Raw genomic sequence first — 21247 nt, forward strand, 5'->3', positions numbered from 1 at the left:
CTTGACTTCTCCCAGCCATTCCTCTCCAGAGTTGAGGCCCGGGTGCGACACTACTGGGCAGCTTGGCGAGTCGGTCCCATCAACTTCTAGACCAAGCAGCGGGTACCAAACTTGTGAGTAGTGCAAAACTGGGAGAGACGCTGGGACACTCCAGCACCAGTCCTGCACCAGTGTGAAGCCCGCTATCTCAGGCCTCTGCCCTGCTAGCACCAAACGCTCTGCACCCTCTTAGAGCCCAGGGCTGGGGAGCCCACGGGCCAGAGAGGCAGCGAGCCCTCCGCCTGCAGCACCACGTCCAGAAAGCCTCTTCCAATCTGCTTTGTAGCGGTTTTATCCCAATGAGGTTGTTGCCCCAGAAGCACGCGAGATGGAAAGCAGACCAGCCCATATTTACCAGCAGAAGTTTGTGAAAAATTTAAGAGAGTGAGAAAGAGAGAGAAGGTCTCAAGGAAAGCTCCTGGCCGCCTGAACCATTCTGCATCTGCTCCTCTCTGCAGCCTGGCACACATGCTTCAAGAGCGAAGGTGAGCGATGAGGAAAGGGGTTTGCTGCATGGTAGCAGCACAAGAGGCAGGCGCTAGCAGGCGTCCTCACGCACGCACGCATGCAGCGCTGGCAGCCCAGGGGGAGAGCAAGGGCCCAGGCATCCCGGGCCCACGTTTCTGCATAGGGGCTGCCCTACGGGGAGGAAGCAGGAGGACTGCAAATTCAGGTAGAGAAGCAAGAGGAAAAGAAAACCCGTAAGAAAGGTATGGATCAGTCATTTAACTGCAATCAGCGCCCTCCTTCCTCACATCTCTCCCAAAATGCCTTTAAATCTTTCCTGATGGAATGTTTGACATATTTAATACATGCAGTAAAAACTAAAGTAATAGATAACTTCATATTAATCTGTACAGGGCCTGACAAGCTAGATTTAATCACTTCATAGCCGTTCAGAGAGTTAACTTATTCTAGCATGATTCAAAGGAAAGGTAAGGGATTTTTTCTTTTTAAATCAGCCATTTCATAGTAAGAGAGAAACGTGTCGCAGACTCGTGCACATCAGCACTGGGGGAAGGGAATACCTGATCTCTGCAAGAGAGCCGGAGGAGCTCTGCGAGGGATGTGCAAATCTCAAACGCTTTGTTCCACCCTCTGTACTAAGTGGCTACGATGGAAGATTTAAAGACAAGATCCGCTTCCCACCGCCAGTCCACGGGCTGTGGGAGCCAGGTTCGACGCTAACCGTGCAAAGTGATTCCCGTTGCAGCCAAGGCCTCTCCGGCCTCCAGCCCCACAAAGCTCTTCCGGGAGCGCAGCGACCTGCCCGGAAAGCTTGCGGGGAGCAGGCACAGGGCTCAGAGCAAGGACTGCCTCCGCAGAAAGCGGCTGTTGAAGGTCAGAGCCCGCGCCGTGCTGCCTCAGGTGCTGTGCCTTCTGAAAGGAAGGAGGCTCACTTCAGGATTCAGGCAAAAAGACTTTGGGCAGCGACTCGAAAGCGAAGCCGTGGAAATGAAACAGCCGGCCACGTGCTGGCACTGAGTGGAAACCGAAGAGGTCACTTCCAGCCGCTGAGCGTCTCTCCCTGCAAGCCCCAGCACGGCCACGCGCCGTGGGAACGCAGTGCTCTCTCTTTCTTACAAGTTTTCCCCCGAGATGCTAGGCTTGGGCTACCCTGTTCCTCCACTACAGACTCCTCACTAACTTTCAGATGTGCTGCGCGGGAGACCTGCAAGGGCGCTGCGCAGAGCCAAGCGAAGGCCTGGCTGAGCCCCCTGCTTTACACTCCACAGCACTGAGACGCAAGCAAGGACAAAACAACCGCACCTTGCCAGTAGAAGGATGAAAGGGAAACTATATTAAAAAAAAAAAATTTAATCAGACCCTTATCTCAACCTCATTCCAAACTCTGAGAACCCTGGCCTAGGAGGGCGCTACACAACAAGTGCACAAGGACGCACCATGAGGGCCAAGACCCCCCATCTGCAGAGAGCACGAAGAGCAGAAGGAACCCAGGCATGTAGAAAGCAAAAGACTCAATCTTCAGCAAAGAGCTGATGAAATCGCTTTGCTGTCAGAGACCACAGAAATCAACACTGGCGCAGCTAAATGCGGATGGGAGAAGGCGTTCTGTCCAAAACCAAGGCATAGCGGGACCGATTCACCCCTGGCGCCAGCAGAAGTGAGGATGAACACAGCCCAGCACGCATGCCCAGCAGCGGTGGATGTGACAGACCAGCGCCCAAAGTCCACGCAGCATCTCCTTTGCCTTTTCAGTTTGACTGGGACCACCCCACCTCAAGGCCTGTGCAACGGGAGAGCAAGACAGTGATCAGAAGTACACACACGAGTAGCTAGTTAATACTTTTATGCAGGTAACAGTATGGGACACCAGCAGCTGCTACTAATGAACCGACAAATGACAGATTCACCTTTCTCTCCCTCACTGATGGAAAATGGTTTTGGTTTTGCTTTAAATGCCACTAGTAAGACAGACAGAATTAGGACTCTGAAGGAAAGGGAAATGTTTGCGTGCACTGAAAGGCTGCTGAAAGCTACTTCATGTGCACAAAGGTGGTTTTCTTTCTGCTACAGTACAAGTGCTTGTGCCTCAAGTATAAAATGCAAGCCTCCAAATCACACAGACGAGCTTCTTATTTTTATTTTTAAAGTGATAAATAAGGCACTGTACTCTTAACTAAAACTGCCTGGTTCCAAGTTTAAAAATCCAAGGAACATTCAAACTGCAGAAACTTCCTTCTGAACAGCAGAGACAGACAGGCTGATCTCTTCTCTGTCCGAGACACATCTTCCGATGCCTAAAATCACGGGCGTTATCCTTTAACTGCGGATTTTTAAAGGCTTGCTACAGCTTATAAAAGCAGCTTTAGTTAATGCATGGTAAAGGGTTACTACTATACAACAGTTTTGTACATGGCTACCGGTTCTTTGCTATTTCGTATCCAGTCGCGAGCGCTTGCTGTGCGAACAGTCAACTTTCGCCCTCAGCTTCCTCTTGCCCTGCGCCCCGCTGCTCTCCTGCATCTTCTTCATGGACCTCGTCAGGGTTTTCCCGCCGCTGGGCTTCTTGTTGGCCATCTTCTGTGACCGTGTCGAGGACTCCCCCAGGGGCTTCTGCTTCGGAGACTTGGCCAGCTCCTCGTGGCCGGGAGGCAGCACGGCCCGTCGGCTCGTGTTCTCCTTGCCCTTCCGCATGGGGAGCCGCACTTTCTCAAGCTGCCTTTTTGGGGCTCTCTTCTCTTTCAAAGACATCTTTTTAGCAAGCTTATTGCTTCTCTCCATGGCAGCTTGCTTTCTGGTTGCAGGAGCTTTTGTGCTGACCTCCGAATGCTTTATTTTACTGGCCTTCTTGGCAGGCAGCTTGTCTTTGCTGGAGGAGCCTGACCGCTCCTGCGTGCTCCCGCTCTCCTTCAGTGTTCTCTTCTTTCTGCTGAGCTGGAGGTCGGATTTGGGCGAGGGGTCCTCCTGGGACTTGCTCTTTCCTTTCCGCCCCTTTCCCGGCCCTTCTACGGATGGAGATTTAGCAGGAAATGCATCCGCTTTGATCTGCAAGGCCAGCTTTGGAGACATCAGTGGGTTGATGCACACGCTTTTCCGGCTTTGCTTGCTCTCCATGGAAGGGTGATCACCCAGGCCGTCGCTCTTCTTCTCCGTCTTCATCATGCGATGCTGGGCTCGGAGTTTCCCCCGCAGATTGGAGTATTTCCGCAGGATCCTCGTGCTTGCCTGCGTGGGCAAGCTTGGAGTAGACTGAACGCTTTTGTCTTCACTCACTTCTTCAGAGCTGGCTTCAGAAGGAGACGTCTGGTTGGGACCAGTGGTTTCTTCAGCCTCTGCTTTTTCAGCATTCTCTCGAATTTTGGCCCACAACTTTTGGTTCTTCAGGTTATTCCGAGCTGGGGTAGTTGCAGCAAATTTCTTGAGGTGTTTTTTCAAACGTTCAGCTTGCAGTGAGCTGGGATAAAGACTGGAAGAGGAATACTTCTGCAGGGGGACTTTGATGGGGGGTATCTCCCCTGGGAGACGGGTGTTGAGTTTCTTCACAATCACTAGAGATCTGGTTTCAGTTGTCTCCAGGAACCATTGGCAGATGTCAGACAGCTTAAAGGCCTTCATAAACAACATCTGGACAGGAGAAAGCTTCTGAACTTCCAGTGACCCTCTACTTTTCCGTGTCCTTTTCTTGCTTTTCCAAATCTCTTTCAGTTTGTCAGCTTTGTTCTTTACCTTGGGGGTTGGTTGCACTTCCTTTTCCAGCTGAATCCAGCCCTTCTGAACTTTCATATACTGGGCATTGAACTCAGCAATGAGCTCCTGGTTCTCCTCTTCAGCACACCACTCCATGAACTTTGGTTTGCTGTCAGCTGTGTCTATATCCTCCAATGCTGGGGAGTCGTCATTCCCTGAACTGCATTCGTCCCTCAGTTTGGGGATTGCTTGCATAGGCTCCTTCCCTGGTGTGTTCTTTTTTGCAGTGTCTACAGGTGCAGGTGTGTGTCTTAAGTTATAAAACTGCAGGGCTACCTTTTTATGCTTCACAGCCTTTGCTGGAACATGCTTGCTTCCACCTCTACTGCTGGGACATGGAGGTGAATTGGTCACTGGCTCAAAATTCTCAAGCTTTCCTGTGTCCATGGCACTGTCAGCACTCTCCTCCTCCTCCTTTGCACTGCCATCGTCTGGTTTCACATCTGCTTGCTCTGCATCATTTGCAGCCACACTGTTTTCCTGAGGGAGGAGAATGCTTCTCTTCTCAGATTCAGCCTGGACACAGATTTTCAGCATCTCACCTGCCTGACTTTGGCTGCCTTTAGCAGGGGGGGCATCTTTTGAGGAATTTTCTCCCTCTGCTGCAGTCTCTTTTGCTAGGATGCTTTTATAGGCTCGTCTAGTAGTGACACCTTTCTCCTCACCTGGCAGCTGCTCAGAGATGCTCTCTGGAGCCTGGCCGGTGCTTGGCCCCTCACTGTTCTTGAGCAGCGTTTTATGCAAGCAGTCATTTGGCAAGTGCGTGGATGCTACCTCATCCAGCTGCACTTCTCTCTTAAACCGCTTAGCGCCAGGACTCTTGGAGAGTTTGATCTGAAGGCAGGGAAGCTGCACAGAGCTGGAAGAACCAGCTTCCTCAGCACTGCCCTCCACGGGTGTCTGCGACTGCTGGCTTCGGAGACGCCGGTCTGATGCCACAAGCACTCTCCTCCCTTTCTTTCGCTTCTTGTCTAGACTCTCTTTGGAAGAGATGGAGTCTTTCCCTGCTGTTTCTGAGCCTTCAGGCTCAGGCAGCGTTTCGCCTTCAACAGGCTCTTTCTCACCCGGCAGACTATTATTCTGCGCTGCCTCCCCTTCCAAGATTTCAGAGAGGCCTGTGTTAGCTGGCACAGCCTCCTCTTGCTCAAGTGAGCTGTCACCCAGCATGCCTGGTAGTTCAGCTTCTGGTTTAGCATCGATGCTTTTGTTCGCATCCACACACTGCAAGGTGGCAGGGGGCTCTGGGGGACTCTCCCCATCCACAGCAGCAGGAGGCTCACTGGGAGTTTGCAGGTCCAGAGAGCACGGAGAGGGCTCTGCAGGATGCACTCCAGAGGGCTCCACGTCTCCAGTGCCTGGAAGCTCAGCAGGATCCCTCACAGCAGCACTGGCCAGAGGTGCGGTGTCCTCAGCAGTAGAGGGCTGCAAGGGAGACCTTGGCTCCGGGCTGGCAGGAAGGTCTGGAATAGTTTGTATTTCTGAATGTGGGGAACCTTCCTCCCTGCTGGGTGCTTCCAAGACAGGAGGGGCTGTAAAATCTGCAGCCTGCGTGCCGCTGCTGTCTTTGGGCCCGCTGTCCCCAGGGGAATCCAGCCTGCTGCCGGTCTGCCAGGAAACGGTGCCTCCAGCCCTTGTCTCCCCTCTTTCGGTGGGAGGGGAGCTTGGGGGCTGCGAGCTGGCCGAGTCGTCCTCTTTCTGAGGACTAGGTGGAGCAGAGAGAGAGAACAGAGGCACAGCAATAGCAGCTTCCCTTGACCTCAGCGCCCAGGTATCCCGGGGCTCGCGTTCAGCAGAGCCCAAATCAGCTCTCTCTCTAGTTTCTCTGCCAGATGGTGCCCCTTTAGCCAGGAGCCTAAGAGAAACCCTTTTCTCACCTTCCCTTCCTGCCCCCAAAGACCCACCCCCCGAGAGCACCAGAGTCGGCTTAGTGCTTACTAGTGCTTCTGTTCTCAGTGCCGGGCTGTTCCCTCTTTCCTCTGCCCGGGAGCTTTTAACCAGAGTGCGGACAGTTGGGAGCTCGCAGCACTCCCCGTTGAAATAATACCCTCGCGTGCTCTTCCTCGCCGTCTTGCGAGATGCCACCGACCGCTGGCTCTCGAAGTGGCACTCGGTGATGGGCTGGCTGATGTAGACGACGTCGCACTGGTTGTCGTAGTCGTTTATCCTCAGCCCCGAGGCCTTTTTGCTCTTGCGGGTGGTGCGGGTGGAGGCCGCCTTGGCGCGGGGGTGCCCGCCGGTGGCCCGGGGGGCGGCTGGCGGGGCGCCGGCGGGCAGCCAGCCCTCTTTGGAATTCTCTAGCGGGCCCTTGTCGCCCGGGTGCAGGTGGCAGCCCGCCTTGCCCTTGGCCGCGGCGTGCAGCAGGTGGTTTTCTTGCTTTGGTCTCGCATCTGGTTCTCTTGCGTCGAAGTCCTGGTGCAAAGATGCTTTCGAGCTGCACTGCAAAGCGTTCTCTTTGTCAGCTCTGCGAGGAGAGTTTACCGTAAAGCCAGAATCCCAGGACTCTTCGGGTAAAGCTTTGAAAGAGTTCTTTTGGGACCCCAGACAGCTGTCTAAGCCGTCCTCACTGCCATTCACATTTGCCACTTTGACAGAGATATACCCTTCCACGAGAGTCTTACCTGCTACCTGCTCTTTATTGTCCTCACACTTTTTGACACCAGTTTCTTGCTCGCGTCCAGCGGCTTGTCCTTCCAGGTTCTTTGCGGCAAGATGGAAATTCAAAGAGGAAGAGTTCAATGTGCTGAGGTATCCTTGGGTGGAGCTATCCTTTGGACTAGCAGAACTAAGTCTAGTAACAGGGATTTCAGAGAAGTCTCTTTTCAAAGCAGGACTGGAGCTCTCTGCTCTGTCCATAGACTTCAGCTCTGTAGGCTGCTTCAGGGTTTGTCCTGTAACATGCAGGATGCCATCAGACCCCGCCTGTCCTGGGTCTGAGGAAGAAGGGGGCTTTGATTCAGTACAAGTAGCACCCTTATCCTGATTTTCAGTGCTTTGCTGGCTGCAACCAGAGCCACAAGTAGAGGCCTCCATGCTTTCAGATTCAGGTAACTGCTGGCCTTCAGAGTCTGGTTGTACTTCAGTGTATATGTCGTTTAGCACACGAATGAATTGCTTCTGGTGATGTGTACACAGTCTGACCATAAACTTTTCCAGTGGAGACTTCGGCTGATTGTTAGAGTCTATTGCTATTGTCTCTGCTGCATCCTCACTAGAGAGACAAAGAGAGAAGCAATCAGTACATGTCCCAGGGAACAAAAGTTCATGCTGCAAAACTGAAATAACCCTTCTCCTCCCACTTAGACATATCACTTGCCTGATCTCCAGGTGAGATCAAGTGTCCTGTTGTCATGAAGTTGCCAGGTGTCCCTTCAGTCCCTAGTGTGCATGCTTATGTAGGCATATTGCAGGCAGGATATGAACTGCACTTTTGTTTGCCTCCCAGTGCTAGAGCACCCATAATTACATTTCTACCTAGGATTTCCTAGACAGAATTAGGTGAGCAGGCACCATGTGACAACTGCAAGGCAAACCTACGTTTCCTAGAGAAAATAAGATCTACTGTATGCACAGTGCCCGCTGTAGAAGGCCCAGCACTTCTGGGATGCACCAGAATGACTGCACACATCTGCAAACTTCATCTGCACATCCAGGATCTCTGGGAGCAGAGATCCCAGCTAGGCTGCCAGACATCAGAAATCTTAAACTACTGTAAGTCTTCAAATTCTGCTTATTCTAGGTAACAAAAGAGAATTGGTCAAAGGCAAATGAGCAGATTGTAGCTTGGGGAGCCTTCACTGTAATCAGTGGAGAAATTTTGGAGGGTTCCCAGTCTGCAGGACATGCACACACCAATGCACCCTTCCCTGGTGCAGTGCCTTGCCATCTGCACTGACCTTTGATTTACTGCCATTTAGTAAGTTTGCTGTGAGACAGACCGACTGTCAACTTGCAGCGGTCGCCCAGAAAAGCAGGCTTCTACAGCACCACTGTCTACTGCATCACTGTCACCAGCTGTCACCTCTTAAGCAGAGACAACTATCATTTACCTGCTCAGCAGAGGCAATTAATTATGACTTCCTGGTGGAGACGTTAAGGACTGGCTTAAACCCAGTGTTTGCATGAAGCCGTTATTAGTGCAATGCCAAGTACTGTTATAAAAACTGTATCTGTTACCAACAACAGAGACCAGTTCTCCTCCTGGGCTGCATGTGTTTAGCACGCAGGCTGCCTGACCTGGGACCTCTATCAGCAACTTTGTGTTGCTTTGGAATAAATGTTGCACTTTGAGCCTCCCCCTCGCCTTTGACATTACCCGAGAAGTGAAAGTTATTCCCTCCTGCTCTTCCCCCCCCTTCCCGGCATGACTCACAGCTCAGGCTCACAAGGAAGAGCAGAGCTCAGGAAGCTGATGAGGCTTATTGACCCCTGCCAGTGAATCACTGCTGCTGGCTACCGTACGGCATTTTACGGAAACTTTCGGTGAGTCCATGTTGCTCCCGCAGCAGGCCAGCAGATGACTGGCAGGCTGCATGTCTTGCCCTGCTCAGGGGGCCAAAAAAACCAGCAGGAGGTTGGCAATGGTCTCAGCTGCCCTGAGCTGCTGCTGTCCCTGCTGCTGAACTGCCTCCCCTGGGCTCCCCAGCGGGGCTCCAGCACTGTGCCATAGAAATTGGGGTGAGACCCTCTGCGGGAGAGGGATCGACTTTCTCGGATACACGAACCATTGCTAGCGTCAGATGCTGACCTCACTTGATCGGCTGGGTTGAGGGGAGCAACGCTAATCGCAGCATTCAAGGCAAGGCTGGAGAAAAGCAGCTTTATCTATAATGGCTTCACTGGATTTTCCCTTAATATGCTGCCAACGCTTGCTTTCAGTGCCCCCACAACGCACGAAGGGCTGGCCGGGCAGGCGGGGAGGAAGCACCCCCGAGTCAGGCGATTCGCAAGCCGAGACTGACTGACAGAGAGGGAGGAGGAGAAAAAGTCAGTGAACGGAGACAGTCAGGCTAGGTGGCATCCCATGCGCCAGAGCAGGTCTCTGGGAAGTCCTCACCTGCTCTTCCTTACTGCTTATTTGCTTCGGTTTTGGCAACTGATAGACACTGGGGAGGCACTGCCAGCAACCTGCACCCCCCAGGACCCTCGGGGTCTGATCCAAAACTTGGCAAAGGGCAAGAAAAGATTCCCACAGGCCGGTTCGGGCTCTGGGCCTGGCCACTTGGCCTTTGCACCCACTCTCCTCTTCGCCCAGAAATGTTAGGCTGCAGCCAACAACCTGCCCTAAGCATCTGCCAGGCAGCCCTTTGCTTTCTAGTTTGCCCAAATTTTAAGTATAACAAGGCTTCACGTCTCAATCACGGTCGCGCAGTTTCTTTAAAAGCCTCTCAGGCAGGGTTTTACCGAAACCGCCTGGAAGGGCTGGGCGAGCTACACTCGCTGAACGGACTTTAACACCTCCAGAACATACTCCCCGGGTTAGCAATAAACAACGTACCTCCAAAACTGCTTTACTTCAACCAGGCGAGAACGCCCTTCAGCAACCGTCTTAACTGGTTCTACCTGGTGCCGCTAGGACTTTCAATTTGCAATGCCTGGGATTAATTTAAATAAAAATGCTCAGGTACGAGGAGCTGGCCCCCCTCCAGAGCTCTGCATAGGAAGGGTTATGTCAGAGAGGATCTTTCACACAGCCCAGCTCCTCCCCTTGCCCTGCTGAATAACAATGGAGATAGAAAAAAACTTTCATCCCCCTCCAAGAGGAAGGAGCGGGAGCTGGGAGCAGGGCACTTTGCAAAGAGGCAGAGCTCGGCACAACTTCTCCTCCGCTGCCACTTTTGCAAAGAAGGCGGGTGGTTTCCTCTTACCTGGTGGGAAGCCCAGCTCCTAAGAGTGGCAGCCATTTTCCCCGAGCGAGCCTGAATTTATAACAGCGGCGGCAGAGGTGTGGCCCTGCCCCGGCCCACCCCGCTGCCACGCTCCCCCGCTTCCCCAGCCGCCTCGCAGGGATCCTGAATGGCGGAGGACGGGGAAGTGGTTACGGTGGCAGAGCAGCAACCTTCTTCCTTGTCAGGGTTGCTTTCGGTGTTAAATGCAAATGCCTGTGGAGGAAGAGCCCAAGGTGCAGGCAAAGCGGTTGTCTGGGTCTGCAGGGAGGAGGAAGAAAAGGCATGCTACGGTCGGAGCGATGCCTTGCTAGGGAGGGGACTGCGGATTTCTAAGGTCTGTATATCGAGTCCCTAATTCGGGAGAAGGGAGCCAGGCGACTGGGCATGATTCTTCCTTGCCTTGCAGTAATTCACAGCGATGTAAAATGCAGCCGGTCACCTGCCACACCTGCTTTGTACAGGTGAGGACACATCGGTGGGTGCAGGGTTGGGAAAGGCCCACGTCCTGCTCGTAGCGCAGAGGGGACACGGGCTCTCCTGCTCCTGAACGCTTCAGCGGGCACCTCGTTTCTAGCTTTCACCTCGTTTCTTTCCTTTGAACTGAGACCATGGTTCTAATTTTCATCTATCTGCCCCACCACACTCCAAGGAGGTAATCTGAGATACACACAGCTTGTTAAACTGTAAAGTTAAAAACCAGAGAGAAAAATATTTTTCCTCCTTGATAAAGGAAATAAATCCACTAAGATTCAAACCCCTGTGTCCTCAGGAGACCCATCTCCTGCTCAACAACACAATTCAGCTGCTTCTGCAGTCACATTATGTACAGGGTTCTCCACTTGCAGATCATTTAGTCCCAAAGACTGAAAGCAATTTCCCATCTTGAGCTCCTCTACTCCTTTCTCAGGCTACCACGGTTCGGGTGCCTCCGGCCGCTTCTCGTTTCTCTGGGCCTCAGATAAAGCTCTCCCAGTCATCCATGGCCAAGCTCCCACCCCAGCTCGATGGCACCGCGGCCTCTCCTTTCCCCCTGTCCTTCTGCGGAGCCGCCTGCCTCCTACGCAGCACAGCTGAGATGCAGCCTGTTCCTTGCAGCTCGCGGCTCTCTCTGGGATGCAGCTTTGTGCTCCCTACGACCCACTAATCTGTGCATCTTGGCATTTCCCTAGCATTTTCTGCCATTTGTTTCTGTTCTGTTATTACTAAATAAAATATACTCATGACCATCCCCTGGCCCTGAGGCTAATGGACACAGGATTGCCCACTTCCTTACTATTTAATGCTGCAAGCCTCCAAGACAGGATAGCCAAATGCAAATAGCGTATGCAGACTGGCACTGTTTAATAGTCCAGAATAGAGAAGTCCAGTATGGGCCTCAGCTAAGAGGGTCACAACTAGAGAAAGGGCTTTGGAGCAGAGCTTGATGTGTGCTCAGTGTAACTAGAGAGCTTATTTCAAGTGCCCCATGGCTCTTTAGGCTGGGCTGCCTACAGACTGTGCAATCTGTTGCAGAGAAATCATTTATTTATGTAGCTTATCAGAGAGGCAACAAAGAGGTGAGCTGATTACAGAACTTAAGTGCCGGCACAGGAGGAACAAACACACCAGGCACTAACAGGTTCTTCAGTCTGGCTGACAGAGACACAATGAGCACTGGAGACTGATGGCAAACTCAGAGAAACAGAAATTAGGAACATGGTTTTAACAGGAAGAAAAACTGCTCTTGGGAACCAACCACCCCTGTCTCTTTAGAGCTTGCCTTTCTGGAGGCACAGGGTGGCCAAGCAGAAGTTGCTGGGCTCAGCGGACAAGCCAAGAGGCCCAGGACATCAGTCCTCTTCAGTCCATAGAGTCTACACCCTTTTCTTCCAGTGTCCATGCTCACCCCTTCCCACAGTTTTGGGAAGTCTTAGTTTTTGGATGTGTATGAGGAATGCATCGTCTCGTGGGCTGGAGAAGCCGCAAGCCTGGGTGGGCTGGGAGAAGCGCAGCGCTAGGGCCAGGGAGCAAGGGGAGGCCGCTTGCCGGGGACTCCATGCTTACGAGCAAGCTGCAGCAGCAGGCACAAGCTTGGATGGGGCACAGGGGGATTTACTCTGACGGGAGAGACATCCCACCTGTCAGCGTGCTTTTCCGCCGCGCCTGGGAGATGGCAGGTCTGCCCTTTCGGGCTGTCTACACAAGGCTGCCTATACACAGCTATACCTTCCTGGGCTGCAACACCCCGACTGCAGCTCCGTCGCATGCATCTCCTACTGCCTTCAGAAGACACCCTGGTGTCCCAAGTCAATCTTGTCACCTGATCCCCTCGCTACCTCCTGGCCCTTCTAGCTTTCCCAGGCCAGCCCCCTTCTCTCCTCCTTTCCTGTTTGTCACAGAAGGTGTCAGAGGAATCAAGGGGCAGTAGCTGTCAGAGACACAAACGTAGCTGTTGCTACGCAACCGTCCCGGTGTAGCAATTAACGCTCAGGAAAACGTGCTGTGCTCTAAAGCTATTTGCATAGCTGCGTGCTGCAATACATTTGTTTGCATTGTGCCTCTACTGTTTAGCGGAGTTGGAAGTCAACCCTCCCCCCAGCAAAAGCTGGGGGGAAACCCAGGGCTTCCAGCAAAGGCCGGGCAGTTGTCGGTGATGAGGCTCAGGGAAGGCACTGATTTGCCCCAGTAACACCTAGAGACTGCTCAGGTACGGGATTTGCAATGCTGGGGGGCCGGGGCGGGGGGAAGGCCAAGTTTTCCGAATTTTGTGCTGTGCAGCCCACGGAGCTTTGCTCGCCCTGCAGAGCCGCTCCTGAAGCGGCCTCGACCCGCCGAGACCACCCTTTGCGGGGTTACCTCGCCTCTCCTCCTCCAGGTGCGGCACGCGCGCATCAAACGTGACGCTGCGGTGGGTCTGTGAATGACACGTGTATCCTTATGGGCCGCCCAGGCACCTTGTGGGATTCAGTATATTTTGGGGGGAGCAAGGGGGAGAAAAGGAAGAAAGAGAGAGGGAGAAAGAAATCAACTGTTTCATACCTGGAACGCTGGTCTCCGAAAACCTGCCAATTGCCAACTGCAATCTTCTGGTTTGCCCACCCCAAGAGTCTCACTATTGAACATGAAGCCTGTGCCCTTTTGGGTTTCTTTTTTTAGCCCTTGAACATCAGTTTGATTGATTATAAGTTTACAGGTATGTTTTGTACCTCAGAGGCACAAGAAGCAGCAGCAGAACAAAAGTTCAAGGCTAAGTGTTTCTGTTCCTTTCAGACCACTCTAAGCACCAGGATTATAGTTCTGTAAAAGAAACAAAACATAGCTATAAACTTATAAAATCCAATTTACTATTTTTACTGGGATGACCTCTCCCCTCCCTCTCCTGCTGTTACGCGGCTGACTCAGTGCTGGCGCGCACTGCTCACACCGCACAAACCCAGAGCAGATGGGAGGACCCCACCAACCAGCCAAAGGGAGCCTCCAAAACCTGGCTAAAACTGGAGACCTAAGAAAAAAGCCTAACTTGGGAGGGATGCTTTTCATCAGCTGAACTCAAAGAACTGAAAATGCCCACTCTTACGAGCCATATGTCTGAGGTGGCATCTTGCTGCCCTCATCTGGGAGCGCCATCCCTTCTGGTTTCAGACCCTTGGTTTATTTTGCAGGGCAAATGGAAATTTCATTTTGGGGGACGGCTGAAGAGGAGCGGTCTTTTGAAGGGAGCCCCCTCACCTGCTTGCAATGGGGTGAGCAGACCCCAGGGGCTTTGCGAGTCTCGCACGTACAGCTCCGCGCGCGCTTGGAAGCGATGCAACTGCAGGCTGCCAGCGAAGGCGGACTCGCCTCCCCCAGTGCCCGCGGGGCCGCTGCACGCGGAGCCCCACCAGCGTCTTGCCCAACCACAGGGGAAAAGCGAGAGCTCAGCTGGCTCCGGTTCAGCTTGCTGAAGCGGCTGTGCAAACACTGAAGCCAACGGGGGAAGGAACGAGGATAAGGCAGTGGGAGGTGGCACTGTCCACACCAACATTACTGTCATGCGCCTGCCAAAAATTAGTGTCCCAAAGCAAGGGCAGCAAAAGGCAGTGCACTTTGCACCTTCCCTGCTCCAGTTCGCAACCAGTATCTTGTTCAAACCCGCCTTTGCCGATAGCTGAATCTAAGACCTCCGGCTCGGAAAGGTGGAGGCGAGGGGATACGGTGCCTTCTGCTGGCACCGCTCTGACCAGCGAGCCCTGGCAGAAGGTGGGCAAAACAGCCACAGGCAGCAATATCCTAAGCCACTGCAGCATGATCTTCTGGATGTACCAGTTTAAATGACTGTATTTCAATCCTCAGAAATATGCCTGAAACCTAACACTCCCCACACAGATGAATGAGTCCCTTCACACCTCTGTGGGTGCTACAGTAATTCTCTCTTGCTGCACTGAAAAAATAGAAGAGCAGTACAGAAAGAGCTGAGGCTCAACACAACGGCTAGCGAGGAGCAAGCGTTTTTCTTCTTTAAATTAAAAGCTTAATTTGGGCAAAGCACAGCCAAAATAAATATGGAAATATTGCTACTGAGTTTTCAAAGCCCCTGAATTTACGCTGCCCTTGGTGATGTGCTTGGGGATTTATAAAGCTTGCATTTCAGCTGAAAAGCAGGAAGTAAGAAGTTAGAGATGCTTTTGTTTGGTTGGGTTTTCGTCAGCTACCTTTTTTTTATTCATCAGTGTATCCAGGTTGTACAATAAAGCAGCTGTCCAGATAAACAACAAACATCCATTACTGATTCAGACTTTTAACCCTTCAGAGTAGTGTCTTTTTTTTTTTTTTTTTTAGTATTTAAACATTTAAAATAACCTTCTCCCCACCTGTATCCAAATAAAAATCAAGCAAACCAAAGTAGGTTTTACAGCAAAAAACAACCTCAAACACATTTATCTTTTCTGTATTCCTGTCACTGCCTCCTCTGCTCCCAACTTCCCCAAGTAACTAATCCAACCATATTGTATAGTGGTTTATCACCAGTTGTGATACTTCTAATGCAATATTTAATGACTAATTAAAAACCTTACCATTGAGCTATTTCTTTAAAACCAAGGGAAATTTATCCTGTTGGAAACATTATTCCACATACTATCTTTCAAAGGCTTTCTAGAAATGTCCTTGCTAATTTTTCTAATTATCAAGGACATTTGGGATCATCCCTTTAAGGAAAAAAATTACCATGAGTGTTTCTCTCTGAGCCAGGACTCACAGCATCTTCCCTGAGCTAGGCACTCCAAAGGATGATAGCACCAGAAGACAGATTAAAGAAAGAAAAAAATGCAGAGTGAAAAAGTTCTTGAAAGGCTTTTCCACAGCTTTGTATATGTTTTTAAAAAAATTAAAAGTACCCAGTTAAGGCAAGGAAGAATGCACCATAGGAACCAGCCCTACAGAGCAGGAAGGGAAGCCCTGAATATCTTAATGTGTCACAGGCACAACTTATGAATACGTACTAGCTCTCAGCCTGTTGTTGGACAGGTATGCGGCCTCTTCCCTGCTTCCAGCCCCGTTGCTGCTGGCTACCTGCCACCCTGCAGTAATTCAGGCCCCAGGACGTGGAAGCTCCGAGCTTGTCGGCCAGGCCCTTGCGCGTGCACATGCAAGGCAGCTGCGCTCACCGCAACTGCAGAGGTCCAACAACAGGAGAAACCCTCACGGAAGACACACTGATCGGAAGTAAATCAAGGCTTGCAAGCAGGATATGTTGCACACATCCCACCTTACCCTTCTACGCTGCATCTATACTGGAGGGCTGCACCTACGGAGTGGAAGAAAGCAAACGGAAAACCCAAATGCAGCTGATCCCCTTCCCACAGTCACTCCTGAACCCGCCTCCAGCAGGCACAGCCCCATGTGCAGCCACTGCCGACAGCTAGGAGGGTCTTTGAAGATTTTAAAGTCTACAAATATCCAGGATAATTTTGCTCCCCCCCCCAATATGGATATGAAAGCGCCAATGCAGCAACTAGGTAGAGCACTTGCTATAGCTAAAAACACTGAGCACAACCACAGTCAGCCGAATCTCCGAGGGGCCGGTGGAATACGTTTAGAGAACAGAGGGTACCTGGGGTGTAATTAACAGACGTTGGGGGATATGACCCCATTTCAGATAACCTGGAGATTCAGATAATTGGGACTCGGATAATCAAGGCTGTACTGTTAATAGAAAAATAGAAACAGTTTTGCAACTCGAATGGCAGCATTCCCCACATGCAAATGCTATATACTTCATGCCATGAGAATATCCAAGTGAAAAAATGAATTAGCAGTTTGATACATGTCCGTATTATCTGTCAGCCGCTGTCCTGAGCGGCAAACTACGTTTCTGCTCGCTCACTATGGACGGCTGCTCGGGAAATAGGTTAAGACAAAGAAAGTGGATTTCACCCCCAGGATGCCTGGGGGACGCGGCTGCCGCAGAGCTGATGGCTTAGGTAAGTTCTATTTTGAAAGTGGGTTAATTTAACTGCCATTCAACCACCATTAAATGATGTAGGTTAATTTTATAGTCAGATTACTATTAAGAACCCAAAACATAAGGCAGGAAATATCTTTCAGCATGCCAGTGGGGAGAGGTTTCTTCTGTGCTAAAGTACAGCCCCCCTCCCTTCAACTCCAGCCTTTCATCCTTCCCTTCAAATTCTGCACATCCCTCATTACCTCTTTCTTTTAACCTTTGTTATTATTTACTATTGTCCTTATTCCCCCTCCTTCCCTTCTGAAGGAATTCTGTTCTCCTCTCAGAAATTCTCCTCCGTATCCTGGCCCACAATTATTTTTCTCCTTCATTTCTGTCTTCACACAAGCCTTGATGCTGAAGAAAGTCCAACAAATCCAAACCACATCCAGCCACGGCTACTGTCCACTAAAAAAAGGCCCCATCTCCACCAAGGATCCAATATTTGTCCAGCTGCACGATGAAGCGAGGCAGGGAACTACGCCTTGTTTAGCATGTAGCATGCTATCACCACTAAAACAACTAGCTTTCTTTAGGGCTATTTATTACGTTTAAAGCATCCTTGATTTTGGCAGTTTACCCTTTATACTTGGATGCTGCAGTTAAAGTGTATTTTATCACTGCAATTCTCCTTCCGCCGCATAATGACAAGTATTGTTTGTTTCTTTATACTGGGGACAAAACCCCATCAATTACTGGTTTGCCATAAAGAGAAAAATAACGAGAGGAATTTATCAACAACAACTTATGCATGCAAAGCAACAGATCCTCTGGAAAAAGCACCTAAGTGACTGATCTCTTGCCACGCGCAGCAATGCGGAGGAAGGAGCTGGAAGCACAGACAGGCGGATTCCCCCCCAGGCGCCTGCCCACATCGTCTCCCCGGGATTTTTGCACCGCGCTGGTCCCACCGACAGGGAAATGATTCCCTAACCTCCTCGCTGCAAACTGAAGCGACAATGACCCCCATTAGCACGTGCTGCCCATCAAGTACTCCTAGATGTCTTCTCTCGCAGACATTTTTAACCCATTAGCAGTAAGTGCACTACACAGACCCTGAAAGCTTGCAGAAATGAACTCGCACTTAACCACATGTTGGTAATGATGAGTGAGACCACGGGACTGACAGGATGCTGGCATTTTTACTACGCTTTCACTTTAGGAGACTAGAAAAACACAGAACGTGACCATCGTTGGAAAACACACTGCGAAACCACCCCTGAAAACCCCTTTTTGCAGCAACTCATGCAATCCAGACCAGTTCCAGAGTCCCAGCCACAGATCCCATGAAGATTTTGGACCCACCAAAGGCCGAGTGCCAGATTCCCTGTTGCCCTGGGGAGGCCTCGCTATTCCCGTCAACCTCATAGGGAAAGTTTTTGTCGACAGGGAGCTCTAATGGTAAAAGAGCAGACAAAAAAGCCAAATGCCATACTGCAACCACCTGCTCTTCGCCAGCGCTAAGCTGGAGCCACTGCTTTGTCATTTCTCACTAGGTTACACGGATTTTAAGCTTCAAATTGATTTAGAAATTCAGTAATAAGTTTGATAAAGGAGCTGCAAAGCACGTTTCCTGTTAATCCAGGGCTATGTTATTTTTGCTTTTATCCATTAGCAATCCAGTGTACGCTCAAAAGTAAAAGCCACCAATGTAAAGATTCAAAACTCCAGCTAGCAACAAGGTTACACAGCTGTCACCATGATCCAATGAGACCTTTGTTATTAGCAAACCTGTTTTTTTAATCCAAAGTGTGTTCAACTTTCAGATCTCAGGCTGATGTCCGATGTCTAGAAATCACAAGAAAACTTGTATTTACTTACAGAGTATACTTGATATGAAACTTCTTATGCAAAACCAGAATCCTACAGTGTCTTTTTTTCAACAGTTCCTTTCAAAGTCAAACAATTTGTTTTCAACCACTGTCAGCACCTCAAATGTGGTTACTTGCTTTAAAGGTCTGAAAGCAATCTTGTGAGGATACCATGCTTGACCACAGCATAACATCTGAAGAATGATATAAATAGACCACTACCCACCTCAAAGCAGAGCACAGGGGAAACACCACCCTGAGTTTTACTTGCCTTATGCTATTAGCTATAAGATACCTTTTAACCCAAGAAAAGATATTTTTATATATATCTAATAAGAGTCAACAGCACTAAGCTGTTGCTGCACTTGAACTGCACTGCACTTGCACTGCACTAAGCAGGTCAAAAAAAGACTAAAATAAATCCTCTGCTGTAGTTGTAACTGTCCCATCCAAGTCGTCCACATTACCACCTAGTGAAAGGTTTGTTAATGGATACAAGAGACAGAGTCACTTTTGACAACAGTAGAAGACAGTACAAGATCAGTGCGATTAAAACACCTAACCAACAAACTTTCCTTGAAAGAATAGCGATGCACATCACTGAGCTACAGCTGGAAGAGGCAATCTCTCGACAGCAGAAGATTTCAGCTCTCCTGTGCAGTCAAAGAAAAGGCCATCGGGCTTCTAGTATCACGGGTGCGTTACTGGGTTCTCCAAGCAAGCGCCTCAGACTTGGATTACAACAAGGTTCCCAGCACACAGATCAGTCATATGTGTGAAAGCCATATCACGTGTGCATTAGTCACAGAGAGACGGGGGGGAAAGAAAAAGAGAGAAGAAGAGAAGCTGGGCAGCTTCTCCTAGTGTCGATTTTTCTCCTGCACAGCCTGAGAGTTACTTCTAATAACTGGTGTCAAAGCCATCATCCAAAACCCAGTGGCAAGAAAAGCCCAGTCAAAGGTTTTAAGGAAGGAAATCATAAAAACCCTTTCAAAGTAAGAACGTCACTCCAAAACAAGTTAAGCAAGCCCTACACTTCATTAGCTGGGCAGAAGGGATTTGGGCCATCTGATAACGGGATCTTGGAGCGCGTCAGCAAAATCCCCTTGGCAGCTATACCAGCTGCCCGTTCACCATTAGAGCGGCCTTTGCCCGGGGAGTTCCTAACAGTTTGCCGATTACCCCGTGCAGGCAAACCGCTCCTCCTTCAGGCACGGGGTCGTCTGAGCGGCACCTGGACGCAGGAGTCCTGCGAGGACAAGCACACACTTCAATCTAGTCATCCCAGGTAGCACTAGCAACTGAGATAAGGCAGGAGCCGCAGCACAGGCTGCGTACCTAACAGGACCTGCAGCAGCCTCACGCAGGCTGCAGCCGAAGTCACTACCACGACCTTCACCACCTCACGCAGTTTGCTCAACAGGTCACAGCCCCAGGCTCTGGTCAGCCCTTGGGGAGACACAGCTACAATTTAATACCTTTGCGTTTTTGGGCAGCAGCACTTACATTTCTTTGCTCTGAAATATCCTTAAACGTTCCCAATTTCATCCGAGCTGGCCATTCAGTCAGGGCAACAAAAGATAGAGATGTCAGTCAAAAGAGTCTGGATGTATTTAACTGCATTATATGAGAAGCTGGCGCTAAATTTATAATTTTAAGGATCAGCTGCACTGCCAAGCCTACCACTTTTCATGAACTTGTTTAAATATTTACATAAAAAGCCACCTTTCAAAACAATTTGTGGAGAGAAGAGATCTAGCTATCTCAGACAAAAATCTGCCTTTTTGTAAAGCGTGTACTCAGACTTTGTGCCAAGCTGCATGACACCTGCAGCTGTGGAAGCAAGAGAAAATTCCGAGGAATTTTTTTAGTGAAACCTTAAAGTGTCATTTTTTTAAATGTGTCCTCTAAAATCTGATACTTTAAAAGTGGTCTGAAAAATGATATACGATGGTTTTGTGCTACCTCTTTGCAATGTGTAAAGCAAGCTTCTAAAAGGTTATTCTCTCTGTTTTTTGGGGGGAAGCGGAGGAGAGGGAACTTATGACTGAATTTGCAAGTGCAAAGTCATTCAGCTCTCGTCTGTGTTTTCTACTAGACGACCGAGAACTCGTTGGATTCTAAGTCACAGAAGCCACATCAAAGGGACCAGATGAGGAAAACACAATATTGTTTGAGATCCCTCCAGCACTGCAACACTTATTCAAGCGTCTTGAGAATAACTACACAAAAAAGGTCATCTTTTATTTTAATCCCTTTGCTACCTCCATTATATCAAACTCCATATTCCTGGATTTGCCTCTACATTGCAAACTCTGCCTTTTGAAATTGCTTGTGGACTGTTGCCATACCTCCAGTTATCCTTTATCCCAGCACTGATACCATTAAAAAGTTTTTAAATGTGATGCTCCTCTATGCATGAAGTCACATTTCTAAACAGGTCCAAGAAACTACTAACTCCTCATTAAAACCACAGTTCAGCAAAGTACTCATTTCTGGGCATGTGCCAGAGCACATGCAGCAGTTTACAGTTTGTAGAGTAAGAAATTAGTGATTTGCCTAAGTATCCTTCTGAATCGGGATTTAAATCCTCCCCCTCCCCTCAAACCCATTTTTGGCAAGTCTTACAAATTAGACAGCTTAGAACAATCAGGCAAGAAGGCCACTGGCAATCAGCCTAACGAAAGCAAAGCCAGCCTTGCATTGCTACTCTGACTCTGAGCAGCCGCAAATGGGGGCTCTGTGTTGTTTGCACAAAGAAGGAGAAGAAGTTGTGATACTCAGGAGTTTCCTCAATTAAATCAGCTTCCCTCACAAAACTGTGGTCGATTTCCAAC

The 21247-nt window shown here is 50.0% G+C and overlaps 1 protein-coding gene across 4 annotated transcripts in view; it reads right to left on the reverse strand.

Annotated features, from left to right (window-relative positions):
- Positions 1-265: 265 nt before the first annotated feature.
- LCOR (ligand dependent nuclear receptor corepressor) overlaps positions 266-21247 on the reverse strand; it is an 87631-nt gene continuing 66649 nt past the window's right edge. For all 4 annotated transcript variants that reach the window (XM_067300132.1, XM_067300131.1, XM_067300129.1 and 1 more), the window contains one exon: positions 266-7459. In XM_067300132.1, coding sequence (XP_067156233.1) covers positions 2935-7459 — 4525 coding nt within the window. In that variant the 3' untranslated portion in view covers positions 266-2934. The remainder of the gene's footprint in view (positions 7460-21247) is intronic.

Source organism: Apteryx mantelli, chromosome 7 (assembly GCF_036417845.1).
Source record: "Apteryx mantelli isolate bAptMan1 chromosome 7, bAptMan1.hap1, whole genome shotgun sequence".
Lineage (NCBI taxonomy): Eukaryota > Metazoa > Chordata > Aves > Apterygiformes > Apterygidae > Apteryx > Apteryx mantelli.